Source organism: Sorex araneus, chromosome 9 (assembly GCF_027595985.1).
Source record: "Sorex araneus isolate mSorAra2 chromosome 9, mSorAra2.pri, whole genome shotgun sequence".
Classification (NCBI taxonomy): domain Eukaryota; kingdom Metazoa; phylum Chordata; class Mammalia; order Eulipotyphla; family Soricidae; genus Sorex; species Sorex araneus.
This window is the reverse complement of record NC_073310.1, coordinates 2872066-2891717: the sequence shown is the minus strand read 5'-3', so window position 1 is coordinate 2891717 and position 19652 is coordinate 2872066. Positions and strand designations below refer to the sequence as shown.

Here is a 19652-nt window from a genome sequence, read left to right as displayed (position 1 = left end):
CTTCTGCAAATTGTTCGTTTGCTTCTTCTTGTTTTAGGTAGTCCCTTCAAAAAACCGGGTTCTAAGGGAGCTGGACTTGTGCTGCTCAACTGGAAACCAAAGCGGAGGCAACAGAGCAGACCCGACTGCCAGGACGAGATGAAAACGCTCACGAGCGGCGGCCTCCGGCCCCGAGGAGCAGAGACGCCTCAGCCGGGCCCTGCCAGGCACACGGCCCCAAGTGTCCCGGCCTGATCCTGCGTCTCGGGCGGGAGAGGTGGTCCCGGAGGGGACGGCTGGGCCGCCCCGCGTCCTTGCCTGCACCCCGCAAGCCACCGGGACCGGCACGGGCTTTACCTCCAGGTCGCCTTTGGTGATGGACTCCTCCTCGACTCGGAACTGGAGGTCCTCCACCTTCCTGCGGGGGAGAGGGACAGCTGTGAGGGCCACCGTCCTGCAGATGCGCCTGACCCAGCCCCCAGCTCCACGCACAGGGCTGAGGAAGGGCGAGCCTCGGCTGCCCGACCTGCAGGCTGCAGGGGGGAGGCTCTGCGTTGACCCTTTCCGCCTTGCAGCTGACAGAGGGTGGTAAAAACTGACCCAGGAACACACACAAAAAAAAAATCTACATCTCGGGGCTGGAGCGATAGCACAGCGGGTAGGGCATTTGCCTTGCACGTGGCCGACCCGGGTTCGATTCCCAGCATCCCATACAGTCCCCTGAGCACCTCCAGGAGTAATTCCTGAGTGCATGAGCCAGGAGTAACCCCTGTGCATCGCCAGGTGTGACCCAAAAACCAAAAAAAAAAAAAAATCTACATCGCTCTGTCCAGCAGGCATGTCAGTCCCCCCTGGGCAGCCCCTGTCCAGCAGCGGGACAACGGAGCCCCCTGGGGGAGAAGCAGCCGAGGACTTGGCGGGGCAGGAGGGGCTCCTGGGGCGCGTGGGGGCTCGGCACATGGAGCCAAGGGGCTGAGCCAGGCACTGGCAGCGCCCCCGGGCACCACGTTGCCGGGAGCCCATCTGAGAAGGTGGCCTCGGCCGGCACCCAGCGTCCCTCTGTCTGCAGCCCGGCCTGCGCTCGTGTGTCTGCAGCCGTGCCCCACGGGTGCTGCGGGTTCCCGCCCGCCCGGGACTTCCCCAGGGGCCTACAGGACAGGACGGTTCCCTGCCACCTGGACACAGGCAGTGCCTGGTTCTGGCGGCCCTTGAGGGACAGGCGCGTCCATCCCGGGGAGCCCCAAGTTCCCGAGGCCCCGGCGGGTCTGTCCCGGGGAGCCCCGAGCTCCCGAGGCCGCGGCCTCACCTCTTCTCCTCCTCCAGCTGGTTCAGCAGCTCCACCTTCTCCCTGTCGGCCGCCTCCACCATCGTCCGCAGCTGGTCCATCTTGGCCTCCAGCTCCAGCACATGCTGTGGGAGGCAACGGGGCATGAGCGGCCTCGCCCGCCCCCGACAGCCCGGGCGCCCCTGCGGGCCGGCACCGCCACCTGCCACCGCGGCACACACCGGACGCGTCTCCCGCAGCGTTTCTGGAAGGCGGGGGGGGGGGGGAACCACACCACTGAAGCACCACCGGCGGGGCCTACTCGGCGCTTCTAGCCCCCACGGGGCGAGCAGAGGGCGCATGCGACTCAGACCACGGCGCGGGACGACGGGGACCCACGGCCGCTCCCTGCACCGCCTTCACCAAGCTCGCGCCCAGGCTCTGGCCGTCTGCACAGACGTCACCTGGTCGTGCCCGTCCCGGGCCAGGGCCAGCTCCTGCTCTATCTCCCCCACGTGGCTCGTGGCCTTGGCCACCTCCGCCCGCTCCAGGTCCCGCTCGGCCAGCAGCTGCTCTATGTGCTGCTGCTTCTCCTTCAGCGCCTCCTGGAGGGCGGTGGTGCCGGAGATCTTGCGGGCGTAGCGGGAGGAGGTTTCCGTCAGCTGCAAAGGAAAGGTAGAGACGTGAAGCGCGCGGCGGGCGGCGGGCGCGGGCATGCACGCGGCGGTCCTCGGCAAGGCAGCACGGAGCAGCGCCGCATCCACGGGGGACACGGGCCGGCGACTCGCAGCGGAAGCAGTCGTGGAACCTTCCGGAAGATCCTTGGACGGGACCTGGGCTCTGCTGACGGGCCGCGTGGGAATCCAGAGCATCTTCTGCAGCGCCCGAGGCCGCCTCCTCCACAGCCTGCTCTGGCCTGGGCTGCCTTCAGGCTGAGCCTTGGCGTGACTCCAGCACCTTCGGCCCGCGGGTCCCTGAGGGCCTGCCCAGGGCGGCCTGTCCCCTCTCTTCCTCTTCCTTCCAGCTCACCTCACTCACCCCTGCCCCGCCCCGAGGCCTGAAGAGCGGCGACCAGAGACTCTTGTCTCTGAGAACGGCCCCGTGCCCCTGCGGATCACTGAGTGTGACCCCATAAGAGACCCCTGTGCCATCTGCCTTCGGAAGTGGGGGGGCGAGAGGCTAGAATGATAGAGCAGCGGGGAGAAGGCGCTGGCCTTGCACGCGGCTGAGCCGAGTTGGTCCCCCACAGAGTCCCCTGAGCCCGCCGGGAGTGAATCCTGAGTGCAGAGCCCGGAATAAGCCCTGGGCATCGCCGGGCTGTGGCCCAAAGTCCGGGAGGAAAAAACAAAAGTGGAGGGTGAGGATGTGTGAGGTCGCCCACCCGCAAGCAGAGTCCCGGGGCAGCTGGGGGGGGCGGGGGGGAAGCAAGCACAAAGGGAAGGGGGCAAAGACAGCGAGGCGGGAGAGAGCATGCTGGAGGGCCATGGGGACAGGGGGTTGGGGGGACGCGTCCGCTCTGTCCTGGGCTCATGGTCGCTCTGCAGACCCAGTTCCCCCTCGGCATAGCGCCCCCCCTGCAGGCGGGGGACACAGCGGGCCAGGGTCTTCATTCTTCAGGGACACGGTGGCGGGGGCGGCCACGGGCGTCCACTCCTTCTGCTCGGCCACCCCTGCTGTGGTCCCGGCCTCGCTGGCCCGGGGGTTCTCCTGCACCTTCCTCGAATCACCTGAGCGGCTGCCAATCACCTGCTGACCGAGGGCCCAGCAGGCCCAGCCTGTCCACTGCTGCTTGCCTACGGTAGCGGGAGTTCTCAGCTCCCTGGTTCTGTCCGGGGAGCGGGTCCAGCCTCACCTCTGCAGAAGGGCCTGGCCATGATCTCCCGATACACACAGAGTGTATTTTGTCGGGTTAAATGTTCTCCCCGGGGCCGAAGAGTTTCTTTAGGAGGGGAAGGTGCTTGCCGAGGTTCAAGATCCAGCACCGTCGGGAGTGACCCCCCGAGCAGAGAGCCAGGAATAAGCCCTGAGCACCCTGGGTGTGGCCCCCAAACCAAATAATAAATAAATAAAATTTCCCCGAGCACACGAGCCCTCGGGCCCGGCCGTGTGCAGTGCTCCTGGGCACTGCAGTCAACTCGGATTTCAAGGGGTGGCTGGGAAGAGCTCTGTAGACTGGGGGTCTCGGACTAAGACCCGCACTCAAACCCCCTCCACCAGGAGCAGCCCTGCCTGGAGTCCCTGAGCACTGCCAGGTGAGTCCCATAGGAAAGGCGGGTGGGGGTGTTCCCTGAGCCTCCTGGCACTTCCTGGGCCCGAGACAGCTCCTCCGGGAAACTGGCACGGGAGCGAAGGGTTTCTCTCAGCCGACCACCAAGACGGCTGTAAGGCGCGGGCGCCCGAGCAGGAAAGCAGCACCTTGGCACGGGGGGAGGGGCGCTGAGGGGCAGGGAGAGGCCGGGGCCCCGGGATGAATGCTGGATGCTGATGATGTTGATACGGAAGCCTCGGACCTGCAAGGGGTGTATGAGGCCCCGGGCCCCACCCCCAGCAAGGCCAGCCCCACTGTGGGCGCCTCAACAACTCAGCTAACAAGAGAACCGGAGGCCTCCCTCAGGGCATGCGCGGACCTGTGTGCGTGCATGCATGTACCTGTGTGTGCTGTGTTTATGCATGTACATGCTTGTGTGTACATACCCATAAGCCTGGGTATACACGTGTGCACTATGTGTACATGTATGAGTGGCTGGTGTGTGCACGTAAGGAATTATGCTGTCGAGATATACTTCCACGAAGTCACACAGAATTATTCTATATTCCGGGCATGTGGGGGGCCCCGGCTCCACCCCAGCCCTGCAAACGGCCCCCCCGAAGCACGGCCAAGCGGGGCCCAAAGTCAAGCAAAAAACGAAACCAAACTCCACAAATGGGCGACTCGTGGGGGAGGGGAGCGGCTTCTGAGCCTGCTCTCCGCTGGACGGCGAGGCGAGAGGAAGGAGGGGCCGGACGTGAGGCCGGAGACGGGGCAGGGGGACAGAGCTAGACAGGAATGGCCCCGGGCCCAGGTGCCCACCACTGGGCTGTGCCCACGGCGCAGCCTCCTGGCTCCCGTCCCCCGTGTCGCCTGTCTTGTATCTCCCCTTGCACACTCCCTCCTCTCCCGCGAGTTGAGGGTCAGTGCACGGAGCAGAGGCGGCAGGAAGCGCAGCCCCCCCACCCCCCGCAAAGCCAGCGCCCCGCGGACACCCTCCCCGAGGGCCCGCTTCCGTGTGGACGGTATCTCGGGACACAGTTCCACGTTCGGACACACTAGTGTTTATCGCTCAGACAGACGTGAGGGGAGCAGCCACGAGGCCCCGGCCGAGACCTGCGGCCCCCCAGTGGACAGGAGCTGAGGACCCTCTGCATGTCAGGGGAGCGGAGGGGCAGGGGGGCGCGGGGAGAGACGGAGAGAGCAAACAAGCAACAGGAAATGCCAAGCTTCCCCAGAGTCCTCTGGACACGCTCTGGCCCCCGGGACGCCCCCTTCAGCCACTCGCTTCTACCCCACCGAGGCCTGAGGCCCGGAGACGAGCCCTGGGCGCCTGCGGCCGTCCCTGCTCCTGTCACCGGTGCCTTCATGGGTGCCGAGAAGCCACTCACCTGCCCCCCCAGAGCCGCTCAGCCCGCGGGGTCCCGCCCCCCTCCCACCCCGGGGCCGTGGGAGTCTGAGGGGGCCCGAGCACCGCGCGGGGGGTTGCTACTTACTAATCCCGTGCGGCTGGGCCGGCTGCTCACGGACGAGGCCACGGAGCTGACGGAGCTGAGCGAGGAGGCTGACGGGCTGCGCTTCAGGCTGGCGGGGGTGGTGGCCATCACGCGCCTCACGGCGGCCGCCTTGGCCTTGGCCGGCGTCGTGGAGGGGAAGCCGATCTTGGTGACTTTGTGGACAGGAGCAAACAGGCCATACTTGGGCTGGCACTGAAAGTACCTGGGGACAACGAGAAGGGGAGGGACAAAACACCTTCACCGTGAGAAACAGGCGCTGACCGAGAAGCTGCCTGACGCCCTGGGAGCTGTGATCCCACAGCCTCGCACCCCCAGACTAACACGCTCCCGAGCCCCACCCACACTCACACCCCAACAAACACCCCCATACCCCGACAGCCCCACACCCACACTCACACCCCAACACACTCCCACACCCCCACAGCCCCACACCCACACTCACACCCCAACACACTCCCACACCCCCATAGCCCCACACCCACACTCACACCCCAACACACACTCCCACACCCCCACAGCCCCACACCCACACTCACACCCCAACACACACTCTCACACCCCCACAGCCCCACACCCACACTCACACACACACCCTAACACACACTCATATACTCCCCAGCCCCACACTCACACTCACACCCCAACACACACCCCCACACCCCCACAGCCCCACACCCACACTCACACCCCAACACACACTCCCACACCCCCACAGCCCCACACCCACACTCACACACACACCCTAACACACACTCATACACTCCCCAGCCCCACACTCACACTCACACCCCAACACACACTCCCACACCCCCACAGCCCCACACCCACACTCACACCCCAACACACACTCCCACACCCCCACAGCCCCACACCCACACTCACACCCCAACACACACTCCCACACCCCCACAGCCCCACACCCACACTCACACCCCAACACACACTCCCACACCCCCACAGCCCCACACTCACACACTCACACCCCAACAAACACCCCCACACCCCCACAGCCCCACACCCACACACATTCATACACTCCCACAGCCCCACACTCACACTCACACACATACCCTAACACACACTCATACACTCCCCAGCCCCACACTCACACACTCACACCCCAACAAACACTCCCACACCCCAACAGCTCCACACTCACACACTCACACACCCTAACACACACTCATACACCCCCACACTCACACACTCACACACCCTAACACACTCATACACCCCCAAAGCCCCACAGCCCCACACTCACGCCCCCACCAACACTCACAGCCCCACCTCCCACGCTCATGTACACACACACTCACACACACATATTCACACACTGACGCACATACGCTCATACACCCACACTCGCTCGCCGCCCCCCACCGCCATCTGCAGGGGGACAGCAGGCCGGGGGTGCCCGGGGGCCGAGCACAGCTGCACGTGGGAGCCCCCGGCTCTCCCCGCATCCCTGCAGGGTCCCTGGGCGCCGACGGAAGTGCCCCCCGCAAAGGAACCAAGTAAGTGGCTGCAGTCCCCTCTGTGCCTCCTGGGCACCGCACTGCCGGGGGGGGGGCGCGGGGGGGCGGGACCCACCTCGTTCCTGCCACGGCGCCGTCATTCTTGCCCAGCGGCTCGTCCAGCTCCACGCCGCACCACTCCCCCTTGGCGAAGTCCGTCTCCCCGAGGAAGCGCACCACGCCGGCCTTCGTGCCGCCCACCTGCCGGGACACTCGCGTCAGGCCCCACCCCTGCGAAGGACCCTTCCAGCTTCAGACACGGATTGTCCAGAAGACAGCCCCAAGGTCAGGTGCAACCCCGCAGGGTGACCCAGCACTGCTGCCCAGGGTCCACGCAAGGCGGCGACGCCAGCGGCCTGGCTGACCACGTCCCCGTTTCTCTGACCAGGCTGGACACCTGGTGTGGCGAGAGGGTCGCTGCCCGGCGGGCGTGTGAGCGGCGCAGCGGCCACCCCACCGCTGCAGACCAAATTCAGCCAGAAATAAAGGAAACGGACTGTTCTCGTATCTTAGCGGAGTCGCATCTCCGGGTTCTCCTTCACTGGGCGGTGGCTTGCGTGTGGCCCCGGGACGGAGAGCGAGGCAGAATCACAGCGCTGCCCACTGACGGGAGCTCTGACAAACGGGGCCCGAGCACCACGGGAAGGGCTTGCTGTGTGTGCAGCCACCCTGGGTTCAATCCTCGGCACCCAAGACGGCCCCCCAAGTCCACCAAGAGTGATTCCTGAGTGCAGAGCCAGGAGTAACCCATGAGCACTGCCAGGAGTGGCCCCAAAACCAAAAAGCCAAAACAGAAAGGAGGGGGGGAGGAAGGAAGGAAGGAAGGAAGGAAGGAAGGAAGGAAGGAAGGAAGGAAGGAAGGAAGGAAGGAAGGAAGGAAGGAAGGAGAGAAGGAAGAAAAGGAGGGAGGGAGGGAGGGAGAGAGAGACGGAGAGAGGGAGGGAGGGAGGGAGGGAGGGAGGGAGGGAGGGAGGGAGGGAGGGAGGGAGGGAGGGAGGGAGGGAGAGAGATCTCAACAAATAATTCCAGAGAGCGCTGTTTTCTTGGGGTCTGGGGTGGGATTGGTGTGACAAAGAATAAAAGAACAAGAGGCAGGTGGCTGAGGTGGAGGCTGTGGGGTGAAAAGAGGCTGCAAAGTTCCTGTCTCACAGCTGGTCATCAGCGAAGAATTTGGCACAGAACATGCCGTCCCCGACCAGGAAACAGCCTCCTGGAACAGCACAGCTGGAAGCCAGTCAAGTCTCTCAAGACCCTGACATCATATCCTGGAAATATCATCTGCCCAAAACTGCAGCAAGCCTGTCTCCAGAACATTGTGTCAGAGCCCAGCTACGGAGAAGGGAAGTGATCTCCCAAGGTCAGGAGGACCGTCACACATCAGGCCGGAAAAGCTCTTCACAGCCAGTCTCTGAGACACCACAGGACTGACCAGAGTGATGTCCCGCTCTGAGACACCACAGGACTGACCAGAGTGATGTCCTGCTCTGAGACACCACAGGACTGACCAAACTGATGTCCCGCTCTGAGACACCACAGGACTGACTAGACTGACGTCCCATTTTGAGACACCACAGGACTGACTAGACTGATGTCCCGCTCTGGGACACCACAGGACTGACCAGAGTAACGTCCCACTCTGAGACACCACAGGACTGACCAAACTGACGTACCGCTCTGAGACACCACAAGACTGACTGACTAGACTGACATCCCGCTCTGAGACACCTCAGGACTGACTAGACTGACATCCCGCTCTGAGACACCACAGGACTGACTAGACTGATGTTCTGCTCTGAGACACCACAGGACTGACTAGACTGACGTCCCGCTCTGAGACACCACAGGACTGACTAGACTGATGTCCCGCTCTGAGACACCACAGGACTGACCAAACTGATGTCCTGCTGAGACACCACAGGACTGACCAGAGCGATGTCCCACTCTGAGACACCACAGGACTGACCAAACTGATGTCCTGCTCTGAGACACCACAGGACTGACCAAACTGATGTCCCGCTCTGAGACACCACAGGACTGAGCAGAGCGACGTCCCACTCTGAGACACCACAGGACTGACTAGACTGACGTCCCATTTTGAGACACCACAGGACTGACTAGACTGACGTCCCGCTCTGGGACACCACAGGACTGACCAGAGTAACGTCCCACTCTGAGACACCACAGGACTGACCAGAGTGACATCCCGCCCTGAGACACCACAAGACTGACTGACTAGACTGACATCCCGCTCTGAGACACCTCAGGACTGACCAGAGTGACATCCTGCTCTGAGACACCACAGGACTGACCAGAGCGATGTCCCGCCCTGAGATACCACAGGACTGACCAGAGTGACATCCCGCTCTGAGACACCACAGGACTGACCAGGGTGACATCCAGCTCTGAGATACCACAGGACTGACTAGACTGACGTCCCATTCTGAGACACCACAGGACTGACCAAACTGATGTCCCGCTCTGAGACACCACAGGACTGACCAGAGCGACGTTCCTCTCTGAGATCCCTGCCTACTTGTGAGGACAGATGGGACTTGAGGTCAGAGCTGGGCATTTCCAGGGACCCCACTGAGGGTCCTTGAGTCTCCAGAAAGAACCAAGTAACACAATCGCGGGGGCAGCCTGTCCACTGCCGGGATGGGAGTGCCGGGGCAGGGCACCGTCTTCCACTGGCCAGGAGGCTGAAACCGTCTCAGAGTCTCTGAAGGGATCCTTGGAGGTCAGTCACATAAACATGGGGCTGGGGCAGCAACTGGACTTCCTATGCCCAGGGAAGAACGGGGCAAAGGGCAGGAGGCCCTGGGGAGGCGGGCGGACTCCGGCCTCTGCACAGGAGACTAGTCCCCACTCGCCATGGCAGCCTTCGGCTGTGGAGAGCCAACGAAACCTTCCTTTCATAGGAAAAAGACCAAATCAAATGTCTGGGTTTTCCTTGTCCCCCTTCTTTCAGAAAACAGACCTTAAGCACTGCTTGTTATAGTCCCTCAAAAAACCCTCAAAAAAAAAATTTTTTTTAAGGCCTGCTCTAGGAGCTGGAGCGATAGCACAGCGGGGAGTGCATCTGCCTTGCATGTGGCCGACCCGGGTCTGATTCTCAGCATCCCATATGGTACCCTGAGCACCGCCAGGAGTAATTCCTGAGTGCAGAGCCAGGAGGAACCCCTAAGCATTGCTGGGTAGAACCCAAAAAGCAAATAATAATAATAATAATAATAATAATAATAACAGTAAAGGCGTGCTGTATGTGGGGCACGGAGTGATGCAATAGCACAGTGGGCTGGGCGTCAGCCTTGCACACACCTGCCCAGGTGTGGTCCCCGGCACCACACAGGGTCCCGAGCCCCGGGTGCGGACCCTGAGCACTACCACCAATAAATAAATAATTAATGAGGCGCTGGGAGCAGCGGTGCAGGGGCAGAGCCAGCGGCGGTGTCCCCCACATCCGTGTCCTGACGACGCTGGTGTCCCGTGTCCTGTTCGGACGGTTGTGAATGCAAGTTTAAAAAAATAACAAGTCTTTTTTCTGGGCTCTTTGGGTCACACCCAGCGGTGCTCAGGGGTTCCTCCTGGCTCTGCACTCAGGAATTACTCCTGGCGGTGCTCGGGGACCGTATGGGATCAGGGAACCCAGGTCGGCTGCGTGCAAGGGAAATGCCCTCCCCACTGTGCTATCGCTCCGGCCCCACAATCAGTCTTTAAACTCTGTGTGTGTGTGTGTGTGTGTGTGTGTGTGTGTGTGTGTGTGTGTGCGCGCTCCAGCTCCCTGGCCACAGACAAACCCCAACCGTGACCCCAGCAGGACCCTCCGAGGGCCTCTCTGCGCCTGCAGAGCCATGGTGCCGGGTCCCCTCACCGCTCTCCTCTCCCGCCTCCTCCCACTCGGACGTCCCTGTGGTCCCCGCGGAAGCCGCTGGCTCCGGGCCAGCCCCCGGCCGGATGGTCAGAGCCGCCCGCCGCAGACGTCCCCATGGGGACTCTTCCCGGCCACTTCCCACGGGTTCTGAGAGCGTATCGTGCGCTTCTGCCGGGCGGGGCGGGGGGGACACGACTGGGTACTGCCAAGCGCCTCCACCTCCGGGGACCTGCGCAGAGGAGCGGGCTTGGGGCAGGCTGAGGACGCACCTGCCGGGGACCTGGTGACCCCCACCAGAAACTCATCTCACGGGGACACCCGCCCCCGAAGGCCCTCCAGGAGCTGCCACAGGAGCACAAGAGCAGGAGCACCTGTCCAGAGTCCGCAGATGAGCGCCCGAGTCAGCAAAACCACACCCTTGAGAATGTTCTGGAAACGGCCCCGGGAACACGCTGGCCGACCTGGGGTCCATCCCTGACACCCCAGACGGCCCCCCGAGCCCTCCCAGGAGTGATCCCTGAGTGCAGCACCAGGAGGAAGCCCTGAGCACAGTCTGGTGTGGCCTGCACATGTCTGGAGAGACGGCTCGGGGCTGGCGCGCAGCCGGGCACGCGGGGCGGAGCCAGGCACGGAATGGCCCAAACAAACATCTCAAGCCAGAGGACGGAACTCCCATGGATACACCTAAGCTGACGTCCAGCTTTGTTGGTTTGTTTTTGAGTCACAGCCAGCAGTGCTCACGGCTTACTCCTGGCTCAGTGCTCAGGGATCACTCCGGGATGTGCTTGGGGGACCATACATGGGGCCAGGACTTGAACCCGGGTCGGCGGCGTGCAGGGCAAGTGGCATCCCCACGGCACGACCCTTCCAGCCTGTTTGGGCTCCTGGCCGCACGGGCAGCATGCCTGCAGGCCTCCTCTCCCGCCGGACACTGCAGGACCAGGCGTCCAGGCTGCTCGTGCTCCCACCTACACTGCGGGTCTGGACAGGCGAGGGGACCCCCCGCCCGCGCCCGCCGCGCTCAGCACTCACCAGCACGCGGTCCCCGAGCTTCAGCTCCCGCTCCCCTTTCTTGAGGGAGCCGGCCTCCGAGAGGTTGGAGATGGACTCGCTGGCCGTCTTGGTCAGGTTGCTGGCGTGAGGGGCGTCCTTCGCGGGGGGCTGCGGCGCCTTGTGGACGGTGGCCGGGGCGGGGGAGGCGGCCAGGGGAGGCGTGGCGCGGGCGGCGGGGGCGGGCTGCAGGCCGTTGGCCTCATCGTCGGCCTGCGGCATCCTGCTCAGCTTGGACGGCCGCGTGAAGATGCCCTTCAGCGGCTCGCACTGGAAGTAGCGCACGCCGGCCACCGAGCCGTCGTTCTTGCCGATGGGCTCGTCCAGGACGATCCCGGCCCACTGGCCGGGGGCGAACTGGGTCTCGCCGAGGAACTGGATGAACCCAGGCTTGTTACCGTTCACCCAGACTCGCTCCCCGACTCGGAAGTCGTCCACGAACTCCTCCTGCGTCTCCGAGGAGGGGGCGCTGGGGGCCTTCTCCCCCGGCACGGGCTTCTCCACGGGAGCAGCCGCTGGACGGGCAGCAAGGGTCAGAGGGTCAGAAGGTCAGAAGGGCCAGGAAGGGCCCGTCGAGTCCCAGCGTGGCTCAGGGGGCACACCCTGCAGTGCTCGGGGCCACGCGCAGGCCAGTGACGGGGGCCGCTCGTGGCGAGCCTGGCCCGGCCCGCCGTGCAGGGCACGTGCCCACCCTGTGCAGCGTCCCAGGCCGAGGTCATGCTCTGGGCAGCGGAGGGGAAATCTCTGGACACACCCCGTGATGCTGGGGACCAAGCCAGGCGAGAGCCCTCACCCAGTGTCCGCCCCATCTTTGTTTCTTGGAGGGGAGCACACCCAGCAGTGCTCAGGGCCTACTCCTGGCTCTGTGCTCAGGGCTCACTCGCGGTGAGGTCGGAGAGTCACCTGGGGTGCCGGGTGCCCTCCCCACTGCACTGTGGCTGCGGCCTGCAAGGAGGCCCTCTAGTCCAGACGAGCCCACCTCCCTCAGCCTGTCCCCAAGCCCGGGCGAGGGGGCTAGCAGTTAGAAGGGAGCGTCTTGGCCGCCTCAGCCGTCACCCGTCGTCGTGACACTAAAGTCACAGAACGTAAAAAAAAAAAAAAAGGGGGCTGGAGTGATAGCACAGCAGGGAGGGCGTTTGCCTTGCACGCGGCAGACCCGGGTTCGATTCCCAGCATCCCATATGGTCCCCTGAGCACCGCCAGGAGTAATTCCTGAGTGCAGAGCCAGGAGTAACCCCTGTGCATCGCCAGGTGTGACCCAAAAACAAACAAACAAACAAAAAATAAAGTCACAGAACGTGACACTCATGTGAGCACTGTCCCCAGAGCCTCGGGACGCGCCTACAGCACAGGGAGCCCTTTCCCGCGAGGATGTGGGCGGGGGCCCCCGGGCAGGAATGACTCTCCCCCCCAACCCCCCACCCCCGGCCCCGGGACGAGCCCGCCTTACCGGCCATGGGCGCCTTCAGGGCCGAGCTCCCGTGCTTGAGGATCTTGGTCGGGGCCTTGAGCCCGCTGGGCCTCAGCAGACTCATGGTCAGGGCGGTCAGACGCAGCTGCGGCCACTACCTCTCCCCGACCATCGAGCCCACTGCGGGGGCTTCTGGGGTGCGCTCGGTCTCTGGGCTGAATCTGCGACGAGGAGAGGAGAGTCGGGTCTCAGGTGAGGGACCCCAGCAGCGTCCGGAGCCCAGAGAGCTGCTGGCGCCGGACGGGGCGACGGCGTGGCAGGGAGACGCTTGCCTCGCACTCGCCACCCCGAGTGCGGCCCCCCACTCGGTCTCGAGCCCACCGAGTGTCATTCCTGAGTCGGGAGTCAGCCCCGAGCACCCTTGAACCAAAAGCTCAAACCCAAACCAACCACCAACCAACAACTGCAGATTCTCGGCTAGAGAGAGTCGAGGGGGAGGCACTTGCCCTGCGTGCAGCCCCCCTCACCCTCCCGGGCGTCACCCACGTCCCGAACACATTCAGGAGCCAGCAATCGTCCCTGAGCACTGCGAGTGTCACGGGCCACTGCCCCCTCTGGACGCAGACTAGCCGGGAGGCCACTCAGCAGTGAGGCACTGACCGTGTGTGTGTGTGTGTGCGTGTGCAGGCGTGTGTGTGTGTGTGTGTGTGTGTGCGCGTGTGTGCGGGCGTGGGTGTGTGTGAGGCCTAGGGTTACACACAGCAGCTAAGGCACACCTGTCGGCCAGCGGCTGAGAACCACGCAGGCCACGGAACAGGGCCCGGCAAGACTGCGCCACAGGGGAGCCAAGGAGTTTCCGGCGTTGCCTTCGTTCCCATGCCGCAGCCTAAGTTTGATAACTACAAGCCAATATTAACTCGATTCTGGTTTTTCCTTTTTTTTTTTTTGTGGGGCGGGATCACACCCAGTGATACTCAGGGGTTACTCCTGGCTCTGCACTCAGGAATTACTCCTGGTGGTGCTCAGGGGACCGTATGGGATGCTGGGAATCGAACCCAGGTCGGCCGTGTGCAAGGCAAACGCCCTCCCCGCTGTGCTATCGCTCCAGCCCCTTAACTCCATTTCTTAGCCCACAGAACTGAGGCAGGCGGGCGGGTGGGGGAGGGTCCCCGTGGCAATGGAACTCTGAGGGAGTCATCAAACAGCCTCAAGGCCAGAAAGGCCCACCTGAGGGCGGGGGACCCAAGGCCTGGTCAGAATTAGCCCGCGCCCAGGGGCCCAGAGCGGGCCAGACCGCGCTGACGGAACAGAACAAAGGGCAGGGAAGGGATTTCTAAGACGACCGTCGACCACTCTCAGCTCTACCCCCTTGGCAACCCCCCTAGCAACAGACTCTTACCTAGCTAGAAAGCCCCACTAGGGAAGCCTGGGAAAGACCCTGTAACAGCCACTTTGAACCAAGGCGGGGCGCGGGCACACGCGCGCGCCCACAAGGCCGGGCACGTCGGCCGCATCTCCCCTCCCGAGGTGTGGACCTCCCTACCTAACACGGGGGCATGCCGCGGCTCTCCGCACCTCTGGAGCACTGTCTCTCGAGCGCGTTACTCCCTCCCTCCTTCCCCTTCCCAAAAGCCTCCAAATAAAATGTTTCTGCTTCCTGCTCGGCTCCTCCTGAAATTCTTTCCTGCAAGAAGGACAAAGGCCCGGGGGCCCGGGGAGGCCGAGGACCGACTCCCTCTCCCTGCAGAGGGCAGCCCCTCGCTCCAGCCTGACCTGCTGCTGGCAGGGCTCATCGCCCGCGTTCCCAGTCCCAGCCCGAGCAGTGACATCTCTCCCCTCTGCCTCTCCTCAGCCCCCCGAGGGGGCCCCCAACTTCAGAACCGTCCCCCACCCCGTAGGATAGCCCGCAGGCGGCGGACAGACGGACAGCGGCCACTTGCCTTATATCCAGTTGACCGAGGCGCGATCTCCGTCACCACAGGTTCCCCCGAGCCAGGGGTGGCCCCTGAACCCGAGACAGGTATGGCCACCCCCCCCTCCCTACCCCCCGCCCCGCCCCAAATATATATATAACTAGTAAAAGAAAAAACTTAAAGTAACTAAGAACTATTATACACTAGAGAACTATGAGGAAAAAGCCGCCCGAGGGCAGGAAGCCCAGACACTCAGACACCCTCGCTGCACGCAGCTTCGAGGGCCGAGCTCTGAGCGAAGGGCACTTGCCAGTCTCCTGGAGAGAAAGACAATGGCAGTTGGTGTCTAGAATGTTCCAAGGTAGAACTAGAATTCAGCGAGGAGGAAGGCATCATGGGCCCTTCTTAAAGGGGCACGCGCCGCCCTTCGTGACGCCGGGGTCCGGCTGAGGCTCCGGCAAGGCTGCTCTGCCCACGACGGCACTAGCCGGCCAACGCGCCTCTAGTCCCTGCGGGGCCCGATTCCAGACCCCCGGGCCCTGGGAAAGGGGTTCCACCAGAAAACGTTTGGCAAATGCTTGTCAGTTACAGATCTCCACCCGAGGTCATCCGGCGTCCCCCGAGTGGGAGGGGACACAGGAAGCGTGCCCAGGGCCCTCCTCAGGAGCAGGGCCACAGGAGGCCAGGGCGGGGGGGGCGGTGCAGAGCGACGGGCCAGAGGCTGTGAGCGTGACACTCTGCGCTCTGTGACCCCAGTGCCGTGAGCAATGCCGGCCAAACCATGGCCAGGGACATGGCCCAGCCCACTAAGGTCGAGCACTGTAGGGAGGAGCGTGGCCTGCCTGCTCGGGACGGGAGCACAGCCGAGTGAGCGCGGGTCCCCACGAGGATGAGTGAACGGGAACAGGGGAGTGGACGGGAAGGTGGGAGAGGGCGGAGTGACCTAACCTGGGGGTTGAGGATGGGACACCTGGCGGTGCTCGGGCTGACTCTGGTCCCTGTGCTCAGGGCTCACCCTGGCAGGATCTCGGGGGGCCGTATGGGGCGCGGGGTGGAAGGGGGGTCGGCAGCAGGCAAGGCAGCCTCCTTGGCCCTGGCTGCCCTCCCGGGTATGGATACTTCCTTCCTTCCTTCCTTCCTTCCTTCCTTCCTTCCTTCCTTCCTTCCTTCCTTCCTTCCTTCCTTCCTTCCTTCCTTCCTTCCTTCCTTCCTTTCTTTCTTTCTGTCTTTTGGGACCCCCGGCCGTGCTCAGGGTTCCTCCTGGCTCTGCACTCGGGAATCACTCCTGGCAGTGCTCAGGGGACCTATGGCGTCAGCCATGCACCAGGCAAGCGCCAAGCCTTGATGTCAAGGTGACCCATAAGGGACTTTACAAAGAACTTCAGGGTCAGCGAATGCCATGTGGAAATCAACCAATTCTGAAAACACGCCAAAGAGGCCCGAGTGAGAGCACAGTGGGGAGGGCTTTTGCCCTGCTCACGGCCGACCACGGTTCCATCACTGTTATCCCATATGGCCCTAAGCACTGCCAGGAGTAATTCCTGAGCACCACTGAGTGTGACCCAAAATGCCAAAAAACAACAAAACACAAAACGCAAAAGAAAATGTGGAGGCTGGAGCGATAGCACAGCGGGTAGGGCGTTTGCCTTGCACTCGGCCAACCCAGGTTCGAATCCCAGCATTCCATATAGTCCCCTGAGCACCGCCAGGGATAATTCCTGAGTGCAGAGCCAGGAGTAACCCCTATACATTGCCGGGTGTGACCCAAAAAGCAAAAAAAAAAAAAGAAAATGTGGAGTTTACGCCTCACTGTTTCCAAGACCCCCCTAAGCGCTCAGTGCCGTGTGTGAGCCCAGTCGAGTCTGGGACCTGAAGAAGCCCCACCCCTCGCCCATGCTCCCGAGTACGGGGCCTGACCCAGAATCCTGTGATGGGACCACGTGTGTGCACAACACAGACGCTAGCAGGCTCACGCCTTCGACTGCCCCTGCTTCACACAGGCGTGACATGCGGGTCCTTGCTGGTAGCGGCCGGCAGTGATTCAGCAGGAAGCAGAGGTATGAGCCCAAGTGTGGGTCAGAGTCCGTCCTTCAGCCTGGAGGGGAGGAACAGCCGGGAGAGGGCCGAGCACTGCCTTGCAAGCATGAGGTCCTGAGTCCAAGCCCCTGGGGTCACACGTGCACCCGGCGCACACCCAGCGGCTCTGCTGTCCCGGCACCATGCAGGAAGAGGGGTGACCCTGGGTGGGGCCACAGAGAGATGAGGGGCGAGCACGGGGCAGGAGGCTGCAGGGCCGGGCGCATCCGGGCAGAGTGCAGCCCTGGGAGCGTGGGGCCAGGTAGGCGTCCCCTCGTCACCGTGGCCGCACGGGCCAGTGGCACAAGCCGTGTGCAGGCCCACGAGGCTGACGGGACGCCAGGGACCGGGCAACCCCAGCAGGATTTTTCTTTAGGTTTTTGGGCCATGGGGCCAGGGCTATAGCACAGTGTGTGTGGGGGGGCGTTTGCCCTGCACGCAACGGACCCGGGTTCGATCCTCGGCATCCCTGAGCATCGCCAGGAGTAATTCCTGAGTGCAGGGCCAGGAGGAGCCCCTGAGCATCACCGGGTGTGACCCCGAAACACAACAACAGCAGAGCAAGCGGAAAGGGCACGAAGCCCCAAGCCTGGGTGCAGGAAACGCCTCGGTTGGCGCCCACTCACCTCCCCGCTCCCCGCCAGGCGGGGCCGCCCGTGACCACGGTGCCTGGGCGTCTCCAGACAGGGATCTGCCTCGGCGGTTCAGTGCGTTATCTCGGCGTATCGCGCGATCTCGGGCCGGGATTGACTCTGGTTATCTCACTGGCCGGTTATCTTGGGCATCGCAGGGGCCAGCCGCCCGTCCCCGTCCTCCCACCTGGCCAGGGAAAGGTGGGGTGCCAGGGCGGGGTCAGGTGTCAGCAGCTGGGCCCTGAGCACCCCAACCTGCCCGTCAAAGCGCAACACGAGCACAAAGGCCAGGCCCGTCCCCAGCTCGTAGGTTACGACCAAGCAAGGGGCCCCAGGGAGCACTGGGCCTGGAGGACGGAGCCCAGAGAGCCCCGATCAGCTTTCCCTTATCAAGAGCCCGGCCCGACTCGGCCTGGCAATCTGCATCCGCCACTGGAACCCAGCGCCTCACTCCTGCCAGCCCAGGGTGCCCCTGCTGGCACCTCCGGCCCTCAAACTTCAAACCCTCTGCAAATCAACACCCCCCCCCCCCGAAATCTAGCCCCTCCATGCCACCAGCTGCAATCCAAGGGCCCGAGGGCCACTGTGAACCTGGAGAACAGCGTCCAGTGCTCCGGGGACTTTTTTTTTTTTTTTTTTTTTGCTTTTTGGGTCACACCCGGTGATGCCCAGGGGTCACTCCTGGCTCTGCACTCAGGAATTACTCCTGGTGGTGCTCGGGGAACCATATGGGATGCTGGGAATTGAATCTGGGTCGGCCGCGTGCAAGGCAAACGCTCTACCCGCTGTGCTATCGCTCCAGCCCCCGCTCCGGGGACTTCTGCTGGACGCAGTCGCTCTAGCAGGGGAGTTGGGCGCCAGGCCAGCCCTCGAGTGACGTCCCCCGGAACGGAACGGCCCAGGAATCCTGCTGCTTTGGCTCAAACTTCTTTGTCACACGTCTGGGCCTCACGCAGGCGGCCAGCCATGGGCCCTTCGAGACAGGTTTGTCCGAAAGCAAAGGGCAGCAGATTGGGGAGCTCGGCCTCGGGTGAACTCCCTGAGCCGGCGAGTCCCTGCCCAGGAGAATCGTCCCTTGTAAAGCCCAGAGTGGCCCTGGGGACTCTGCCCAGCGGCTCCTGGCTGAAGGGACCGCCTCCACTCTGCTTCCCGTCGGGGGGCAGGCGGCTCTCCCACACCAGCCCTGCAGTGTGCGGGGGTCCATGTGTGCCGCCGTTCCCGCCCAGCCCCAGGAGACCAGCACGGGCTCGGGGGCTTCTGCTTGTCAGGTTCACAATACAGCGACCATCTCAAACACCCCGTGGCTGGGGGCTCACGTCCGCAGGGCCGGGTCCGATGCCTGGGTGAGACCCCTGGGGCGCTGCAGTGTGGGACCCCCGCACCCCCAAGGGTGCCACTGCCGAGAGGCCCTCTAGGAGCACACGTGAGCCCCAGTCAGGGCAGCGACCGGAAGACAACGGTGCTGAAAACACCAGCGGCTGCTTCCAAAGCGAAACACAGAAAAAACACAGTGAATCTGAACCCCAAGCACACGCCTCCCCGAACGATCCGTTTCCCCCAACCAGAGGTAAAGCCGACACGCTATGGGTCACATCCTCCTGCCACCGACCCCCAGAACCCGACGCTCCCCCCTCACCCCAGGGACCAATGGCACGAATGCCGTCTTCCGGGTCACACCGTGCGTGAGACGTTTGTTCAGAACCTCAATAGCAGCCGCAAAGATGGGGAGCACTGCCCAGGGAGCACTGTGCAGGGGCGGCTCACAGCTTCCCTCTGCCTCTGGCCCCACCTGTCCTGGGGAAGATGCACAGACAAAGGGCCGGGGGCAGAGACCGGCTCTGCGCAGAGGAACCAAGCCTGGAGGAAGGGGGTGCTCGTGTTTTGCTTTCTCTGCATGGCCTCGAACTACGGTTCCTCTTAAGGGACAAAGAAGGCCGGAAATAAGCAAACACTCTGAAGGAGACCTCAGCTCTGACTGAACGCCACGATCTGCTCTAAATTAACTTTAGAAGGGCAAGACAGAGCTTGCAGGGAAGCAAATAACCTTAGGGGACTGTCTGCTCTGGTATTGAAAATGAAAAATTAAAAAAAAATAGTCCATTTTGTATTTCTGGTTTTTTTAAAATTTTTTTTCTTTTTGGGTCACACCCGGTGATGCACAGGGGTTACTCCTGGCT

The 19652-nt window shown here is 63.1% G+C and overlaps 1 protein-coding gene across 5 annotated transcripts in view; it reads right to left on the bottom strand.

Moving 5' to 3' along the window:
• CLIP1 (CAP-Gly domain containing linker protein 1) overlaps positions 1-19652 on the bottom strand; it is an 81940-nt gene that overhangs the window by 45034 nt on the left and 17254 nt on the right. For all 5 annotated transcript variants that reach the window (XM_055146736.1, XM_055146732.1, XM_055146735.1 and 2 more), the window contains 7 exons: positions 12894-13075; positions 11426-11958; positions 6599-6723; positions 4988-5210; positions 1708-1905; positions 1286-1389; positions 337-397 (listed from right to left, as the gene is read on the bottom strand). In XM_055146736.1, coding sequence (XP_055002711.1) covers positions 337-397; positions 1286-1389; positions 1708-1905; positions 4988-5210; positions 6599-6723; positions 11426-11958; positions 12894-12978 — 1329 coding nt within the window. In that variant the 5' untranslated portion in view covers positions 12979-13075. The remainder of the gene's footprint in view (positions 1-336; positions 398-1285; positions 1390-1707; positions 1906-4987; positions 5211-6598; positions 6724-11425; positions 11959-12893; positions 13076-19652) is intronic.